General features: G+C 42.7%; 1 protein-coding gene across 11 annotated transcripts in view; it reads right to left on the bottom strand.

Annotated features, from left to right (window-relative positions):
• PTPRM (protein tyrosine phosphatase receptor type M) overlaps positions 1–20,093 on the bottom strand; it is an 801,682-nt gene that overhangs the window by 88,716 nt on the left and 692,873 nt on the right. For all 11 annotated transcript variants that reach the window (XM_047696721.1, XM_047696710.1, XM_047696714.1 and 8 more), the window contains one exon: positions 9,059–9,146. In XM_047696721.1, coding sequence (XP_047552677.1) covers positions 9,059–9,146 — 88 coding nt within the window. The remainder of the gene's footprint in view (positions 1–9,058; positions 9,147–20,093) is intronic.

Below are 20,093 nucleotides of genomic sequence, written 5' to 3'. Positions count from 1 at the left end.
CTAGTTAAGATCTCTTCATAAACTTTTAAGATTTGGTGGGCAGATGCAGGGATCCTCTCATCTTGCTGCTGCCCAAGACAAGCTCTGTATATAAATTCCCTTTACTTATTAAAACTCCCAACTACCATCCTGGAGTGCCCTGCCTCTTTCTTTGTTCTCTCTCTTCCCTCTGTGTCTGGGAGCTGGTTTCAGAGGACACCCAGGAAGCTCGAAGAGGGTTGAGAACCAACAGTCTTATAAAACAATGGAATATGATATGATCATCAAAAAGCATTTCTATGCTTTTATTTAATCTTATTTAATTTCTTTACCTGGGAAGATCTCCGTGACATATTGTGAAGTAGAGCAGGTTAGAAAGCAGCATGTCTCTTAAGAGTCTGTTTATATGAAATAATTGTACATGTGTGTAGAAATGTATACTGAGATAAGTGAAAGGGTGGGAATTCTGCTTGGTGGGAAAATTTAGAGTCATATTTATTTTCATCCTTATGATTTTGTGTATTATTTTAATAGTCTACACAGTTTATACTGTCTTTATAATCAGAAATAAAACAATAAACCTATTTTTACTTTAAAAAATAAAGGCAACAACTTTAAGACAAAGAACAGAAAAAAGATAAAAGAAACAGAAAAAAATATTAGTAGGGATCAAACATTGTTGTTGAGGTTCTGAGCAACTTCTCCCAACTTTTCATTACTGCATAATTTTTCTGTAATGTGTATGAATTGCTTTTATAAAATTGGGGGGGAAAAGATACCCATTTAGCCATGGATGACTGGAATATGATCAAAATCCAACAAATGTTTATATTATAATCACAACTCAATGTTAGCCCATCAAAAAGGGTAATGAACTCTGACGTTTTGAGAAAATCTACATAAAGCCCTTGTTGCTATGCTTCTCATTCCTTTCAAAAAAAGCCTTTACAATAAGAAATAGGGCAAAATAGTATTTTGGGGTAAGAAACAGGCACATAAAGATCTGGTATAAAGCATAAGAAACAATTGCTTACTATTGAAAAATTCTAATCTGCTGGTGTTTTTCCCCACGTATGTATACTTATGTATGCAAGTGTGTATGTATTTATGTATATGTATGTGTGTATGTGGGTATTTGTGTGTGTGCATGTGTATTTATGGATGTGTAAGCATGCATTTATGGATGTGTGCTTGCATACACTAGAGGTTGGGTAACGAGATATTTAAAGCAGGTCTCTATGCTTAACTCTAAGTCTCTAAAAAGGCTTAATTATGCCATTTTTGTCACATAACATTATATTTAAAATACCTCTAAGTAGCTTCAAATATCTTAACATTTCCATTTTAAACATGATGGATATGGTTAATAGCCTTGCAATTCACTTGTATGTGATTAGATATAACTAGGCGGTGGAAGTGGAGTGTGTCATTGATAATATTTCACCTCCAACCCACTCTCTTTCTGCTAAATATTGATGACATATTTAAGGTAAATTGGAACCACAATGATCTAAGTAACATTTGCCCTCTGAGAGGAGAATCAAAATTAATTTTAATTACAATTGATTTCTGCAAATAATGGCCTTGCTTCTCTGTGGTTACACACTTGCTAAGGACTATTGCTGCACTGGTCTCAAGGTAAAAGATGCAGAAGAGACAAGGAAAGGAATGGGAGGTGCTCAGTCATCTACCCCTGTGTGACCTGTATGTCGGCCTGGTGTCCCTGCTTGTGCCCACCCGGATGCTCAGGTCATGCTGGTTCTGAGCACCAAGCAAATGAGGAAACTTTGAGTTCAGCGGTAGGTGGCTTCATGTTCACTTTTGCTCTTGCTGTTGGTTTTATGTGTTACTCAGACTTGTTGTGTTTATTCCTTACACCTAGACCCTCGATTAGGGAGCCTTACTCTTTAATCTTCAGTGTCCTGGCAGAACCCCTGACTCTTACTTTGTCTAATTCTTCCAGATTTTTTTTTTCCTTCCTAAACATGTTGTGTTGATTTGTTTCTCCCTTATTCTCATCCATCTGATTTTTAACACCAAGAGCTCTCCCTGCCAAACTGAACCTAACCAACTAACCCCTTGTTCCTACCATCCTCTCTTCAACTGTCTTTAGTCCTACACCAGATCATGAGAGTAGTAGATTCCTGAGAAGTGACACTGTTGGAGGGGCTCCAGTGGGAGAGAAAAGCATAGTACTATGCAACAAAACCCCGGAAGAGTAGTTTTCAGCATGAATAGCAAGACTGGGACACTGGTTCAAAGAATCAGATGGGATAGATTGGGTCAAAGGTTTCACTCTCCTCTTAGATACCCCACTATTAGCTAGGAAAAAGGAGTAGGTGGGCATGGGTAACAATGAGGATGAAAACCAAAACTCAGAAGGGACCCTCTTCTCTTCCCCTTCGTAAAGGTGTCTGTCCTCCTGTCATGTCATCACCCATTGTCTCCTCACCCCCCCGCCTACTCCATTCAAAGCACCATTTGCTAATTTCATGAACAATTCTCATGTTGTTACATCAGTCTTCATTCCACTAAGGACACCCTCACTTCTCCATGAGATAATGCTCCTTTGAACACATTAGGCAGTATTGCCTAGTAATTCCCCATTACCGAAGCCCCTCCACGCTGGGTAGTAGGCGCTTGATGCCCTCCATGCTTCCTCCACACATAATCTTATCATGACAATGGTTTCAACTGCCATTCTGTGCCCCAAGATTCACTCTTTTCTATTTGGGCCCAGATCCCTCCTCTTCAGATTTCAAAGCAGTCAGTATAACTGCTTACTGGACATTTCATTTGAATGTTTCACAGGTATCTGGGTGTGCCCCAGATTCAATTTACAAGCTTTCCCTGGTACTGCCAACATCACATCTATCCCTGAGCTTCCTGCCAAATCTGGTTCCCTTTCAGTGTTACCCGTTGGAGTAAATGTCCAGTCCTTCCACTGGTCTATCCATCCATCCCTGTCTGTGCACCACTCCTCCCTCTGTCCATCCTCCTGTGAGTCGGAAACAGAAGCATCACTGACTTCTCTGTCTTCCTTGCCCTACATCCAATTCATTTGATCATTTACTTCTCTTGAATCTACCTACTCCTCTTATTTCCAGTCCACATTATCCTTGCTTTTCACTTGGGCAACTGAAAGAATCTCTTAGTGTCCCCTTCCAATTCATTTTTCATTTTGCAGTCAGATTAAATTTTCCAAATGCTTATCTGATGAACAACCCCCTCCCGTCTCCTCAAAAACCCTTTGATGAGGTTTCCCTTTGTTTTCTTTCTTTTTTTTTTTTTAAAGATTTTATTTATTTATTTGACAGAGAGAGATCACAAGTAGACGAGAGGCAGGCAGAGAGAGAGAGAGAGAGAGAGAGGGAGGGAAGCAGGCTTCCTGCCGAGCAGAGAGCCCGATGCGGGACTCGATCCCAGGACCCCGAGATCATGACCTGAGCTGAAGGCAGCGGCTTAACCCACTGAGCCACCCAGGCGCCCTCCCTTTGTTTTCTTAATGAACACTGACATCCTTAATCTTCCCTAGAAGGCCCTGGAGGTCTGGCTTTCACTTAGATTACCATATCCCCCTGCCCCGCTCCTGCTGGCCTCCCTGCCCTTGCCCTTCCCAGCTCTGGCTACCTGGCCTTCCTGTAATTCCTCAGACTCAAGGGCTTCTCTCACGTTAAGGATGTGGTCACATGATGAACCCCCTGTCCACAACACTCGTTTGCTCTACCCCTTTACTCAGGGGTCTTCCATTTCACATCATTTCATTCCTTTGTATAGTCATTTAAGTCTCTCCTCCCTTGCCCCTTCCCTGGATGTTTTCCAGTGGGCTGTGTCCACTTTGGGCCACCACGGTCCCTCCAGTTCTTCACATTTTCACTCCCCTTGTTCACCCTACCCCTGCTCCAGTGACACTGGCCTCTTCACTGCCCCAGGCACCACGCTGGGGCAGGCCTGCCCCCTGAGAGCCTCTGCCTGTACCTGGCTCCCTTCCTCACCTGAGACAGGCCTTGGCTTGCATCTGATCCTCTTAGGGAGGCCTTTCTTGACCACAGTTTCAAAACTGCCACCTCTGCCCCATGTGTCTCCTTTCCCTGCTCCATTTTCCCTGTTACATGCCTCACTTTCTAATAAGACATATTTTACAGTTTACTTGGTGACTTTTTCTGTTGCCCCCAAAGAATGTCAAGTGCTATAAAGGCAAAGAATTTTGTTCTGTTCCCTGCTCTGTCTCTGACACCTAGCATAGTGCCTGGCATGTAACAGGCACTCAATATTATCTGTTGAAAGAATTCCTCTAGCTTGACACAGAGCCTGGCACATGGCAGACCAATATGTCTTCCTTGAATGGACCATAGAAAGGCGGGGAGGGAGCTTGGGAAGGGCCTGCAGATTTCTAACTCCTTATCTTCAACTGCCAGCCTCCAGAAAAGAGGACCCTAGGCTTCAAGGGGTTCCGTTAGCCAGGAGTTTTGGTGTGTATCTTAAGCTCAAAGTTAATTATAATTAGGAAACATCGAGAAAAGCAGGAGGTCTGCTTTTGTGGTGTGGTGAAGGGGGGTGTTTGTTTTTTTTTGCAAAGGACTAGCTCAGCAAATTTATAATGTAAATAAGGGAAAAGTTTAACTTACTTAAGAGCAAAAGCCAATAAACAGTTTTTAAGCACCATTAAAACCATTTTATATGCAAACGATATTGCAAAACAATGAATGTGATCGTTACCAACACTTCCCATGTTCTCTGAGAAAGCACTAAGGAGGATTTCTAAGATATGCTGACTGAACCCCCCAATTCCTTCTTCTCACTGGTGGTCATTCGGAGGCCTAAGTGCTATGAAGTAGGCTTCGCAGGTACAATAACCAACTCTTTGACAATCACATCATTTTTTAGGGTGGAGGGAGATGGTTAAACACCTCCCCATGCCTATAAACTGACGTGGGTGCATACATAAGCGGGATTTGGATAAGCATTTTTATTCTTTTTATCTCAAATCCGTCCACCACTCTAACAATACTGAAGATTTATTTTCACTGCTGGAAGTAAAGACACATAGAGAGTCTCAAATGAAGCAGCGCCTGAATGAAATGATTCATCAGAACAACCTGGGGCACTCACACCGACATGGCGCCACTCCTTAGGACTGCGAGCCTGACTGAGGCTGGGTGAGAGCCGGCCCAGGGTGGTTCTGGGATTCAAGGCAACAGCTGTGGTGTTTTTGCAACCCATGGGTAGTATCAATCTTACCCTACTAGCTGGGGTAGATGCCGGTGGTGTCTAAGGATTTGGATACCCCACTTAAAAAGCATTAATAATTGTCTGGAGGAGGCCTAAGTGATATGCCAGCATAGAGCCTTGTACAGAATTACATAAACAATCACAGACAGTTCTAGAAGGATTTCTGAAAACAACAGAAAACTAGATGAAAAGATTAGAATTTGCCACAATGCGGAGGAAACTCGAAGGCATCATGCTAAATGAAGTAAGACAGACACAGGAAGAAAAATCCTACATGATTTCACTTATATAGGGAGCCTAGAACAGTGGGACCTAGAGAAGCAGAGTCTAAGGGTGATTCCAGGAGTGGGTGGGGGACCTGGGGCGATGTTGACCAAAGGATACAAAGTTGCCGTTCTGTGGGATAAATCGGTCTAGAGAGCTCATGTACAGTAAGATGACTATAGCTAATGATCCTATATTAAATACTAGAACTATTCCAGGAACGTAGATTTCAGTGATTATTTCGTATGTACCTAGTACATGAAATCATCCTGTGAGCACAGCAGAATGAACAGACTTGTCCACCCGCTCCGTGATATCCCTGAAACTAAGGTAACATTGTGTGTCAGCTAGACTTCAATACAAAGTAGAACAGAGTAATTCTGATACATAAAAAACATACAAGGAAAAAAAGCAGAAGATAACACGTGAGCACAGAGATTGGGTTCCAAATGCCACAGCAACTGAGAAGGAAGAATGGGAGCCTGGATGCTGGTGCAGCCGGGGCACAGAAGTGTCTTTTCAATGTGGTCTTTAGAAAAGCCTAAGAACGAACAATGCAACCAGACGAAGAAACACTGAACGACAGGGAGGGAACAGGATGGAAGGCAGGTGAGAGGTAGGAAATCAGCCTGGGTACAGCCAGGCAAACCACCCAGAAATGGAGCCCAGAGACCCTGTCTGTCAGGGCCTGTCTTGCTGTGCAGAGTCGTGCTAACAATTAGGGAGTGAGATGGTGCCTGCTACTGTCTACCTGCTCATCATTTGGAACTTGAGGCTTCCAGATATTGATTTCTTTAAAAAGTTTTAAATAACCTCGGAATCCACTAAGCTGAAGAGTAAAGAGCAACACAGGAGAAATGAGAAGAGAAGATGTGATTTTTTTCCAGCTAACAACAATCAGTGTTCTTCCAGACCAGGCAGGATGCAGGCAGTCTTGTTGCCTACTGCCTTTCTCACACCCAGATCATTATTAAATGTCCTCTGACTTCTTGTTCATTCATTTTGAGCTAGGGGAGAATTAATGATAATAGGTTAACAACTAATCCCTACAGGAGACCCTGCCCCCCCATCCTTCTCAGACAATAGACGACAAAAGTCGTGAACAAAGAGCTTCTGCAGGAGACCCTGAGCAGTGGCAGCTGAGAATTTCTCTACAGGGGTCCGCAGGGGTCAGAGGAAGGGGGTACGGCCAAAGTCTCTACCAGCTTCTTCTTGTCACCTACACCTGCCTCCGCAGACCACGATGCTAAGGGAGAAAAGTTCAGGCACCATAGCAAGCCGGCAGGGACCAACAGTCCAACCGTGCACGGCACAGCGGTTATGAAAGCAGTTCGTGGGTTGGAATCCTGCCTCCACCTTTATGGACCCTGTAATGTTTCTCTATGCCTTACCTGCCTCCCTTGTGCGACAGAAACCACCAGGTAACCTATTTCATGGGAGAGAGTGAGTTAACACGTGCCAAGTGCTTATAGTAGCATCTAGCATAGAGGACGTGCTCAACAAATGCTAGCTTTTATTATTCCTTTTCATTCATCTTTCAGAAATATTCCTCAAGTGCCCACCAAGCGCAGGTAATGAACTTGGCTTCAGGAAGGAGCAGGCTGAGAGTTCTACTGAGCAAAGGCCGCCGCAGCTCTGAGCACACTGATAATTGCCTTCATTGACACTGGCTTCTGTGTGTGCCCAAGGAGGCCCACATCTGGGATGGGAGGGGGACTATAGGACAAAGGCTCCCCAACAGCCCCTTCCACCTGGTATGGAGGGAGGCCCAGGGCATGCTGGGAACTCCCCAGTTTACCTTGCAGACCCCCTTGGAGCTTGCTGCAGTGCTGAGTGAACTCCTGGAGAGAGCCCTGGAAGCCATGATGAGAAATACGGATCCTTCTAACAGTGCAAAGCTTTAGCAGCTCCCAGAGACATGAAGGAACTTGGAGAGATCTCTGTTGGTCAACCAATTCCTCCCAGGACCATCCTCCAGCGAGAAGTCAGGTTCTCCTTCCCTGAGCCCAATGGTCCTGCACACACAACTCCAGCCCAGGGCTGTGTCACCTCATGGGATTGGCATCACAGTGCTCTGTTACCTGCCCACCCTGCCTTGTCCTGCTGGTGGGGCACATGCATCCCTGTCACCGTGGGATCCTCACTGTGGGCCTCGTGTCTGGTGCTCCATGGTGTTGACGGAATCCACTGAGGGGCAATGAAGCCTTAGATCTTAGGGAAGCATATTTTGACTAACAAGGACCCTGACACGACCACTTGAATTGCTAAGTCAATGAACAGACAAAACACGAAGCTAGCAATTGTCACCTGCAACACCATGTTTGGGACTTAGGAGCTGCCAAAGGGAGAACAGGGCAAGCCCATGCACAGTCAGGATGGTTCGCTCCTATGATGTGCAAACCCCACGCCCTCCTTGTTGACAATCAAACACACTGTCCATCTGCACCGTCCAACAGTGGCAGCCACTTGTCTCATGTACTATTTAAATTCAAAGTAATTAAAGTGAAATACATTTTAAATCTCAGCTTCTCAGTGGCACCAGCCTCATTTCAAGTGCTCACGGGGTGCGTGTGGCTACTGTTTCGGATGACATAGGAAGGGAATACCTCTACAGTCACAGAAACTTTGATACGGTGGTCTCTCCTGTCCTTCCAAGAAATGTTAACTCAGACAAATAGAATTTCACTGCACTTTCACAATCCATACTACCCAAAAGTTTCCCATTTTCTCTCTCAATCGCAGTAAGACAAGAGGAACTCCAAGCTCTCCCACTCTATTCCCACATTGTTTGCTTGTTTGTTTGTTTGTTTGAATTTATGTATCTTCAGAAATCGTATTAATTCTGTTGGTAACTGTCAGAACCTTGGGGGCAGTCCCGTGTGACTTGGAGCAGTTTAACGCAGGGGATGGATGGCTCCGGCCCGGGGAGAAGGAGGGTCATCAATCTACCAGGTGTCTCAGCATTGTTATGGAACATTAATGAGGTTGGGCTCAATTTAAAAACCGTCTGAGGCATTATGGATTGGTAACATTCAGCTTCACAGGAACTGGGAATTTCTGAGATATAATCCTCCCTCTTTTGCTAATGAGCGTTGTGATACAGGGACTATCATTTAACTTCTGAGTTTCAGTTTCCTGTCCTTAAAATGGGGCCATTACTGACCTACGTAACCCAAGTGTCTGGAGGATTAATGAGTTAATGCTCGCTGAGTACTCTGAGCCCCTCACATTAAGGCGTGTTGCACATCATTATTTCCATTCATTCCCCTGTAGCAGCTGGGAAATATTAGGACTATTATGTTTACTCCTAAAATGCATTTTTCTTTCTCAGCATTTTAGCATTACCTATGTTACCCAAACCTTAAATCTGAAAGTAAAACTAGCCCCACAGCAAGACACATTGACGTAGTGGGGGTACTTAGGTAGTTTTCCCTTTCTTTAATACGAGCATAACACCAGCTTTTCCAGAAGGATGAAGGCGGTAATTGCACTGTAAATTCTCGCTGCGTGAGGCTGGTGGTCAATCTTAGCAGATGCAGAAAAGAAAGTTATACCACAGCACAATTACACTGTCAACACTTACATGCGATGATATTCCCATATCTGTTCTTCATTCTGTTTTCATCTTTCTTCGCGGAGTCCCATGGTGCAGACTGTCCTTCAAAGAAGCTCTGGAAAAAAGAGAAAAGTGACACAAAGAATTACAATTTGGTGCAGTAAACACAGGATCTTAAGGATGGAGGATGTTTTTAAGAAATGTACGGCAAGGGTCAAGAAGGGAAAAGGATGTTCACAGGAATGAGAGGAAGGATTAAATACCTTGTTTTCCTTTACTTAATACGTTATACACATAGATGGGGGCTGGAGAGTGAACCTGTAATTTATCATATAGTCCATTAAAATGGTGGTGCTCACTCTATCTGACTTTAGTACAGAAAAAATTAACATTCCTCTCAATTTCTTAATTATATTGCCATTTTTCAATACTCTCTTAAGAGATACAAAGATATCATTTTTCTACCTAATTGCTAACTGAAAGAAGGTGATTTTTTGGTTAAAACTGTGAAGGTAGGGAAGCTATGACTTCATGCCTTCAAGGCTAAAATCCTGTAATAAATTCTGCCAGGGTTTTCTCTTCATTTTTAATGGAGCTTATATGTCCATTTATTTAAGGATTTGACATTATTATGCCCAGGATCTTTAATCTTCATGTAATTAGTCAGATATATGTTTTTTCTGTTCAAGTTATAATGAAAATGTCCTTTGGTATCAGTTGACAGGTGAAAAAAAACCTGGGACTTTTATTTCCATTTTGGTTCACATTCCCTTTTATCCTTGTGTAGCCAAGTATATAAAAGGTGAGGGGAAGAAGGATGGAAGCAAGAAGCAGTTAGTCAAACTGACTTCTTGTCTTTGCCTCGGCTACTCTTATACTTCTTGGTACCAACTGGGAGAGAAGATGAGAGGAGGAGGAAGTAGACAACGAAGGCAGAGCTGATGAAGAGGGCGCCATTCTGAGCTACTTTAGGGCCAGAGGACATGGTGTCAGGAACTCACACACTCAAACATGCCCAGGATGGTTTTTCAAGTTCTTTCCAACTAAAGCCCCTAATTCCTGTCTCTCTTATATTGTTTTGCCATCTTGGCCATTTCCAACCTTTACCAATATTCAGTGATTAGTCTGTGGCTCAACAGAACCTATTTATTATCTCTTTCTATGGCTCCAGCTGTGGCTCATTAGTTAAGCGGCATGACTACTGCTGCAGTGGGTAGGACACACCTGCTCTCAGACCCCACAAGAGAGCCTCACCACTGGCCTACTGCACAGGACCTGACCATGCCATGCACGGTGCTCAGCTTATTCTAGTGTCTCTGTCACCAGCCTGGAAACTCCCTGAGACTTTACAGGGACTGCGTGGTTGTCACTGTTGTCTGGGTAGAGCCTATGCCTCATGGTAGGAATCCAATAATTCTTTATTAAGTGATTGAGCGATTGCAGTGTTTGGTGGTGGTCTCAAAGTTTTACTTGTGCAGCTTAAGTGTGTGAGGGGCTCAAATACCTGGAAAATCTGCCTATGTACAGTTTGTGAAGTCCACACCTTTTCCATGACCTGATGCGTATTGGTCCTGCTGTGACCATATGGCTCAGTGCCCATCACAGAATGGCTGGAAGAGAGCCCTGTCCCAGGTCTGCGCCGCCGGGACCAGTCCCTCCATGCAACAAAGCAGGAAGAGGCCGCCCCACCCCATTTCATGACAGGCAAGAGAGAAAAAATAACACTGTGAACATAAGTGTTACAGTTTTAAATTGCCTGTCTTAATTTAAGGTATCTTAGTCATGGTCATCCTCAATACCTTATTACCATAATAGTTTTTGTATTATATTTATCATTTTAAGAAAACATGGCAGCAGACCAGGATCAGATGTATTATATAGCTCTATGAATAGGGTCACACCATATGTGGCTAATTGAAGGGTAAATACTGCACGATGCAGGACAGATACTAGGAAAAAACCATTTTCAGGTTATTAATAAATTAAGTCAATAGAAATACTAGCAGTAAAAATCATACGTTAATTCCCTCAAGAACAAGACCGTCCTATGATAAAGGATTTATTCAGACATGGAACTTCTATTCTGCTATGAAATATGCATCTAAAAATAGCTTCAGGGGCTTTTAGAGTCATACTCTTCTTCTGAATAGTGTCTCTGTTACTCTATGAATGACAATCATTTTACAGTTGAGTAATAACTATTATCTGACTGCCCTCATAACAATTTAATTCTCCTTTGAGTGTGTTGTGATGTAATTGCCAATTTCAATTCCCTCTGCCTTTTCCACCCGTCTGAAAGTTCTTGGGTTTTGTTTTTTTGTAGAAAGATGAAGAAGGGAACGGCCTCTGTGGGGGGCCTTGAAGTTTTCCAGGAGAATCCATGGCCGCCAATGAACACTATCACAGGGCGTGTGTGTATGAGTGTGTGTCTGTATGTGTGTGTGAGAGAGAGAGAGGCGGGGGGGGGGGTAATCAACAGTGGACTGGGAGAGAGGCACTTATCTAACAAAGATAATGATCCCAGGTCACCTGAGGCAAAGCCACACAAATCCCCTCTCTCCCCAACAAGAAGATGCTCTCCTATAAGGACCATACGCACACCACAGCTGTTTCTTTACCATCTGGGACAACCTCAGGCCTTCCGATACTATACTCTTGTTTTAACTTGTTTGTATTTATTTATTTAAAATGTTTATTTATTCATTTTTTAAGATTTATTGATTTATTTTTAGCGAGAGAAAGAGAGAGAAAGTGGGGTCTCCAGCAGACTGCGCTGAGCGCAGAGGCTAACCCAGGGCTCGATCTCAGGACCTTGAGATCATGACCTGATTTGAAACCAAGAGCCAGACACTCAACCTACTGAGCTCCCCTAAGTGCCCCATGACAGTCCTTGCTTTTATAAATAGTTATTTTAATTTCATTGTTCTTATGTAACTGGTGACCAAGAAACAGAAAGAAACCAACAATGCAATGATTACCGTTCCCTTTCCATTGGAGCAGGGCACATAGCTCAGAGCATGTTTTTATAAGGGGGGCCAAGTGCTCTCCAACTCTAAGCCCTTATTACGGTGCACTTATTAAGTACTTGCAGAATGAACAAGGCCACTGTCTCAACCTCAGCTCCCGAGAGTGGTCAGGCATGGAGGGATGCCTCCCTACTCTAAAAGTTCAGGGACACCAGGTACAGAAGGAACACCACCAACTCATAACGCACAGGCCTGGGTCAGACCTCCATGTTTTTTTGACTCTTAATCCACTTCTCTTTCTGTACCATCCCTCCCCTGTCAAAGACTTCCAAGGGGGAAACAGTGTTACATCTACTTAAATACACATGGGCAGAAACTGCTTTCCACACCCGATCACATCTCTTTCTCTCTAAATCAAGGTTTGCAACAAGAGAATACGAGAGATGTCAAGTAAACTTCAATTAACTGTTGATTACTTTTACGAAACAGGAAATTTTTTTATCTCATAGGATAATGGGATCATGGCAGGGAAGCAGCAGCAGCAGAACAGAAATGGGAGGGCATTCTTGCTATGAGTCTTCCCAATTCCCCATCCAGGAATTATGTGAGTTACGTTTAAGTGGCAAAATGTTATTTTTTTCTTAAAAGCAAAATAAAACACAACAAAAAGAGCTGCTCCAAGAAAAAGATGAAATGACTAGTGCCATCCATGGTTCCCTGACTCCCTATGGACATTGTGACAGGGTCCTGCATTTTCTGGAACAGGTCTGTATGCAATTATATAGCTAATCTCCCCATGAATACATTTGCAATCATTAGAACCACATGTCCTTATCTTTGGCTTGGAAAATAAGTAATATACCTATGGGGAGCACAGAGAGAGGAAACAAGGGCTCTCTGGACTGACTAACTTGGCTTTGTTTCCTTTTGTTATGGTGATAAGTATTTTTTATTTTCTAACATGGACCCAGTTTTAAATGTTATAGCTTTTTGTAACCATACATTGCCTGTTTACATTTCTAGTTAGAAAATGAAACTTTATCTACAGCTCTAGAGCCATTGGGCATTCCAAGAGACTATGACATGATACAGAGGTGTTCCACACTGTGAGCCCCTATTTTCCAGGTTTAGGAATTCTAAATAAGAATCATCATCAAGGCAGGAATACACCTCATTGAGGCTATAGAATACTTTTTCCTATCTGGCCCACAGGGAGGCTTGGCATAGACATGTGACTCTGACGCAGCAGACATACTTACTACCTCTACTCCCCATTCTCCCAAGAGACTGAGGCTTTTTTTTTTTTTTTTTAAGGTTTCATTTATATATTTGACAGAGTGAGGAGCAAGAGAGCAAGAACAAGCAGGGGCACAGGGAGAGGGAGAAGCAGGCCTCCCGTTGAGCCCAGAGCCTGACAGTGGGACTTGATTCCAGGACCCTGAGATCATGACCTGAGCTGAAGGCAGATGCTTAACCCACTGAGCCACCCAGGTTCCCTTAGACTGAGCCTTTTTGACCTTAGGTGATCCTTATGACCCACCTCTCTCTCTCTCTTGGCAGACCATGAGATAGACAGTTAGTTCCTGATAAACCCACCAGTGAAACACATCTCACTAAAATTAAGTAATTTGGTTATGCAATCTTTCTATTATGTCCTATTTCATGTAACTTTTGGCTTTTAAATATTTTTTTCTTTTTCCACTTTTTCTGAGATATACTTGATATACAGCCCTGTATAAGTTTAAGGAATACAGCAAAATGGCTTGAGTTACATACCATGTGAAATAATTCCTGCTTGCAAGCTTAGCTACCATCCATCAACTCATATAGGTATTTAAATAGTGTTTAATAATTAAGCAAATCAACATACATTTTATGTGACTTTCTTCTGTGTATTTTTCTTTGGGTAAGATTCTTTAGCTGTCCTTTTTTTTTTTTTTTTTAAAGCTTTAGGACAGTCAAAGGTTTTATGTGTCCATTTAAAATTACATAAATTGCCTGATGTTTTGAGAAGAATTCGACTCTGAACCAATATTTTTGGGACCATGAGTTATCGCCACATATTTTATGCGGTATCTAGAGAAGGGCTGTTCCTATCAGATTTGTTGAAAGTAAAGTCAACAAGGTTTTGAGAAAATTGAACTCCATTCCCTTACAGACATAGTGATCTGAAGGGGTACCTGCACCCCAATGTTTATAGCAACAATGTCCTCAACAGCCACACTATGGAAAGAACCCAGATGTCCAATGACAGATGAATGGATAAAGAAGATGTGGTGTATATATATGTATATACAATGGGATACTATGCAGCCATCAAAAAACCTGAAATCTTAACCATTTGCAATGACGTAGATGGAATTAGAGGTTATCATGTTAAATGAAATAAGTCAATCAGAGGAAGACAATTATCACATGATTTCACTGATACGTGGAATTTAAGAAACAGAAGAGAGGATCATGGGGGAAGGGAGGGAAAAATAAAACGAGACGAAATCAGAGAGGGAGAAAAACCAAAAGAGATTTTTAACCACAGGAAACAGACTGAGGGGAGTGGAGGGAGGGGGTAGCTGATTGATGGGCATTAAGGAGGACACTTGATGTAATGAACACGTGATGTAATGAACACTGTTGTAATGAATAGTGTTATATACAATTGGTCGATCTCTGAACTCTACCTCGGAAACTATAATACAGCACACGTTAAAAAAAAAAGAGCTCCATTCCTTGAAGGAAACAGAGGATTCCTAAGCACATGTCAATATCTGGCATCTGTCTGGGGAGGGCGGGGGTTCTCTGCTTACTGCCTCTTACATTTCCCTGTGTCTCAGACAAACCCCTATATTCAAGTGGAAGTACAACCTCCAACTCCTTCATCTCTTATCTCGTAGTTTTTGCTTGATGGTTATGAGCAGGTTCACTAAATTCAAATTCAGCCAAAGCACAGGCGTGTTTTCGCAAAAGAGGTCCGAGAGAGAGCCAGTGTGATGGGTAAGGGAAGAACGGCTACAATCATCCTGTAGCAACCAGTGATTTTGTATCCTTGGGGCAGCCACATAACGACAAGCTTGGGAGACCGACGATGACAGCCCACGCTCCCAGGACACTTTTCATAAGAGGAATTTAAAATACAATATGGACATTAAGGCAATATTTAGTGTTTAGCACTGATTTTTAATATGCAGATACAATTTAACATGCCAACGATGGACTTTTTATTATAAAAACACATTTCATGTATTTTGGGGATTTAAGTTAATGGTCTCACTGCACCTTCTGTTAGAATTTTCATAAATATACTTATGCTTTGACTCCACTTAAAATGTAATTAAAGTGTTTCCTCTGACTACCTTAGCTCATATATACCGAGAAAAGGCAGCAAACCTGGGGAACTACTCAGAAAGAGTAATAAGTCTCAGAAACAATAAAAATGAAACCAGGCAAGCTCCAGTGAATACCAATGACTTCTCCCCTTTAAGACACTGGGCTCTCCATGGGCACAGAGCAGAAGGAAATTGAACATCCTGCATACAGTCATTTTTTTCTGAATGGGAAACATGTTTTTGTGATCCAATAACCTCCTCCCCCAGCCCACACACCACTATCATTTTCCACGGGATATAATTATACGTCTCAGTTGCCCACCTCGAGAGAACGTTACTCCAAAACGATGCAGTCTGTTACAAATGCTGCAGCTCCTAGATATTAAAAAAGGAGCAAAAAAAAAAAAAAAAAAATCCTATGCAACAGAAAAGCTTCCAGGAAGGAAAGGATGCAGGTCAAGACTGCACATAATGTACAGTATATTTCTAGGCAGTGCAGGGTCAAGTTTTTTTAGAAGCTTCTGAAATGGAATTTTTCCTCCCTTTCTCCTATGAATAAAACTGGGCACATAAAATGACTAAAGCCATCACCCTGGAAGATGGGAGATGAACTTGCTGGGGCATGCAAAGTCTCTGAACTTTGTTTTCTGCACATTCTTCTTCTTCTGGTTCCTTCAGCGGCTGCATTTTATTGGGGCCATATAAACTATTTATTGCTATCGCACTAAGGCAGCTGAAGACACCTAAAATTGCCGGATGGGCCACAGGTTGGAGTGCCGATGGGAAGGTGGCCCCAAGATCTGCCCCAGTGTGGTCTTCAGTCACTGTCGTTAGGCAGTGTCCTGGGGAGAGGCAGCCAGAGGGAGCGAGTGATGCTTTAAGGGCAAAAGACGTGGGGGAGGAGCAAAGACACACAAACCGTGTGATGCCTAAATCAGCTGAAATCTAAATGTGAACATTGTTCGGGATTTTTAAAGAAGGCTGCTAATCGATTTCAGTACTTCAAATGGCTGCGTTCTACTGAAACTTAGTCCATCCCCAATTTTGCAGGACTTTTCTATTTTGCAAGACGATCCAGGCATGTGATGATCTCAGCCCAATACTCATATTGTATTTCTGTACCTAATATCGCTCTCTCTTTTGATCATGAACTTGAGATTTGCAGCCTGAAAATATTATATGATCTTTTCATGCCCAGAAACAGCCTCCACCCACCCCTGACATTTGGCTGGGCTTTAGAGCATGTTTTACAGTCTGTTGAATATGCCTCTGAATGGGTGACTTTTCACAGCAATGTCATATGTTTCCTGTTGAAAAATATAGGCTTATGGGGTTTTTGAAGATCTCTCAGGTAAGTCTCTTTGTTCCTATTGCACAGATAAGGGAATTGAGGATCAAAGGCATGATGTGGCTTGCCTGAGATCAGTTAGTCCGTGAGCAGGAACTAGGCCCTGGACCCCACACCACCTGGCTTTGAACTCTGTGCTGCGCCGTCTGGGCCACAAAGCTGGCTGAGAACACGTGGCTTTGTGCCCACTGTATTGCACTGTGCACATAGCATTCTGAAGTCACCTTGGCCGTGGGTCATAAGCCATCAAGCATTTCTAGTTTCCACTTTTTGTGGAGTAAGCCTATTTGATTACACACAGCTTTGTACCATCTGCACAGTGAGTTCCCAGGGATGGGAAGCTATGTGAGCTCCAGAGGGACCTTCAATCTACTGCTTTTCTTTAAATGTGCCCAATTTCAAAGTCCTCTCTCTTTCCACCTTCAGAATCACTGCAGTCGTAAGCTCATGCTAATGATGTGACATATCCCTCAAGTGTACCGAAGCAGAAAAACCTCTGAAAAAAACGCTGATCAAGTGGCCAGAAAGACAAATACTCTTCAGTTGAGTGACAGAGGGAAAGGGGCAAAAAATGCTAAATTGGGCAGCACTGACCGGTGCTGAACATACCATGGTTGGGACCAATATCCCATGGAATTACAGACACTGATGCATGGTAATGTGTTTTCAAAAGTGGGGGCTATTTTAGTGAAGAGACACATGAAAATATGCTCAATGTCACTCACCATCAGGGAAATACAAATCAAAACCACAATGAGATACTACCCCCACACCTGTCGGAATGGCTAAAATGAACAACTCAGAAAACAGATGTTAATGAGGATGGGGAGAAAGGAGAGCTCTTTTGTACTGTTGGTAGGAATGCAAACGGGCACATCCATTCTGGAAAGCAGTATGGAGATTCCTCAAAAAGTTAAAAATAGAACTACCTTGTGACCCAGCCATTACACTACTAGGTACTTATCCAAAGGATACAAAAGTACCGATTTGGAGGGGTACACATACCACAATGTTTATAGTAGCAACATCCAACAATAGCCAAATAATGGAAAGAGCCCCGATGTCTATCGACAGATGAATGGATAAACAAGATAGGGTATGAACGAACAATGGAATATTACTCAGCCACCAAAAAGAATGAAGTCTTGCCATTTGCAACCACATGGAAGGAACTGGAATTATGCTAAGTGAAATAAGTCAGAGAAAGACAAATACCATATGATTTCCCTCATATGTGGAATTTAACAAACAGAACAGAGGAACATAGGGAAGGGGAAAGAAAAATAGATAAATAGATAAAATAGATAAAACTTGGTCAAAGTTTACTTCTTTGAGGTAGGAACTGCCTACCTCTTGATCATGGGGACATCACGAAATCAATCAATTATGCAAAGATTCTGGAACCGAGACCTGGCCCTGTCCTCACTACCTTACCCTGGCAAGTTCAGGGAGGCCACAGTCATTGGACAGGGTATCAAGATAGCGATGCCAGTGAGTGCCCTGCCACAGATAGCCCCAATGAGACGACTGCCTTATTTTAAAGCAGGTGAAAGCATCTGATTCGATTGCTTTGTGGTTTCTCTAAATCACTCTGGCTTTGGGTCCTTCCTCCAGGATTGCCACCCACAGTTCAGAGAGAGCAATTTTCATTTCCTCTCTGATGTAGATCTTGCCAGGGTTTGAGATGTTAATACTTCTCCAGAACTGTAATTTCCTCTACCTCTGCACCTGCCTTGAAAGAGTGATTTGTCAGGTAACCTGGGCTAAAGGTGTCCAGATCTTCTGAGATGAACAAGAGTCCCTTCTAGGAAAAAGGAATCTTTAAAACATCTAGAGAACAAATAGATCCTTCTGTATGAATCTAGCTTCTCCTTTCTGGGACAGAAAAGCTGACTTCCACTTATTTTTGCCTGCATTATGGTAGCAGTAGGTTCCTGTCTGGGCCCTTTACTACCCACCGGCTAATCCACTTCTTCCAGAGTGAGTTTTTTAAAAACACACTTGGGCACGTGGCACTCTCCTATTTGAATACCCGGCCAGGACTCCCTACTGACAACATGGCGGTCATGAGGACTGAGAGACTCCACACATGCAGCACACCTATTACACAGTAAGGGCTCGATCCGGGTGCTAGTGACTGCTGCTCAGGTTCTAATTGTAAAGCTTCAGGCTTTGATGGCAATAAATTCCTAAATGACTTTGCTGCCATTTTTGTTACTGTCACACTGACAATAATCCTTTCCATTTTTTTCCCCTCTAGTAGGTCTATATTTTTCCTCCGCTGATTCTATAAAGTACATACAAATGGGGCGACTGTTGTTTTGTTCTTGCCCCTCTCTTGAAAAGTCACACATCCTTTCCAGGGTGTTTCTTGGAGAGCTGGGAGTTTAAAAATGTCCTCACCTCAGAAATCACAGCACACTGACTCCATCAAATGTGACTGAAAAATCTAAGGATACATTTTTAGACATGACAGGCTTGGAAATGAATAAGTGTAGCAGTAAAGGAAATTTTAATGAGAGGTTTGTGGCTCTCTTTTTGACATCTATTAATTTATAAAATCTATCAGCACAATTCCCGGGCTCTTCCTTCAGTACCTAAGTCATGGCAATTAAAGATAAAAAAATTTAAAAGGGAGAATTACCTTAGAAATTTGGAAATCGAGGTTAGAAATGCCTTTTCAAATAGTTCAGTGAAGAATAATTGCATTTCAATTTATGCTGTCAAAAGTTCAATTTCTACTCTTAAAAGAAAATATTTTATTGAAAATTATAACCCATTATGAAATTAGAGTCCTAGATATTTTTCCTTATTGACCAGTGTTTTACCAAACATCATCTTTTTTTTTTTTTAAGATTTTTTTATTTTATTTATTTGACAGAGAGAGATCACAAGTAGACAGAGAGGCAGGCAGAGAGAGAGAGAGAGGGAAGCAGGCACCCTGCTGAGCAGAGAGCCCGATGCGGGACTCGATCCCAGGACCCTGAGATCATGACCTGAGCCGAAGGCGGCGGCTTAATCCACTGAGCCACCCAGGTGCCCCACCAAACATCATCTTATTGAAGACTGGGGACACTATGACTTTAGAGGTCCACAAACTACTCGTGAGGCAAGTCCTGGCCTCCAGCCCTAGTCTATGGGCATGAGAAGGAGATTCCAAACAAAGTCAAAACAATGAGCCTGTACCAGGCACAGAATAGAAATACTGGCATGGTAGAAATTTCTACAAGTTGCTAACCACACCCCTCATTCCCTGCCCCAAGAGACAGAGCCGCTCACAGCCTCCATGGGGAATCTTCAGAAAGCTACTTCAACTCTCAAAACAGATCGAACATTACTGGTTAAAATCATCTTACCACAGACCTCGGGTGGAACGCTTTGTTCATCAGAATGTACTTCCTACTAACTGTTAGCGTCTCATTAAG

This window comes from Lutra lutra, chromosome 12, assembly GCF_902655055.1.
Source record: "Lutra lutra chromosome 12, mLutLut1.2, whole genome shotgun sequence".
Taxonomy (NCBI): Eukaryota; Metazoa; Chordata; class Mammalia; order Carnivora; family Mustelidae; genus Lutra; species Lutra lutra.
Note: the sequence above shows the minus strand (reverse complement) of the source record. Positions and strands in the feature narration are given on the sequence as shown.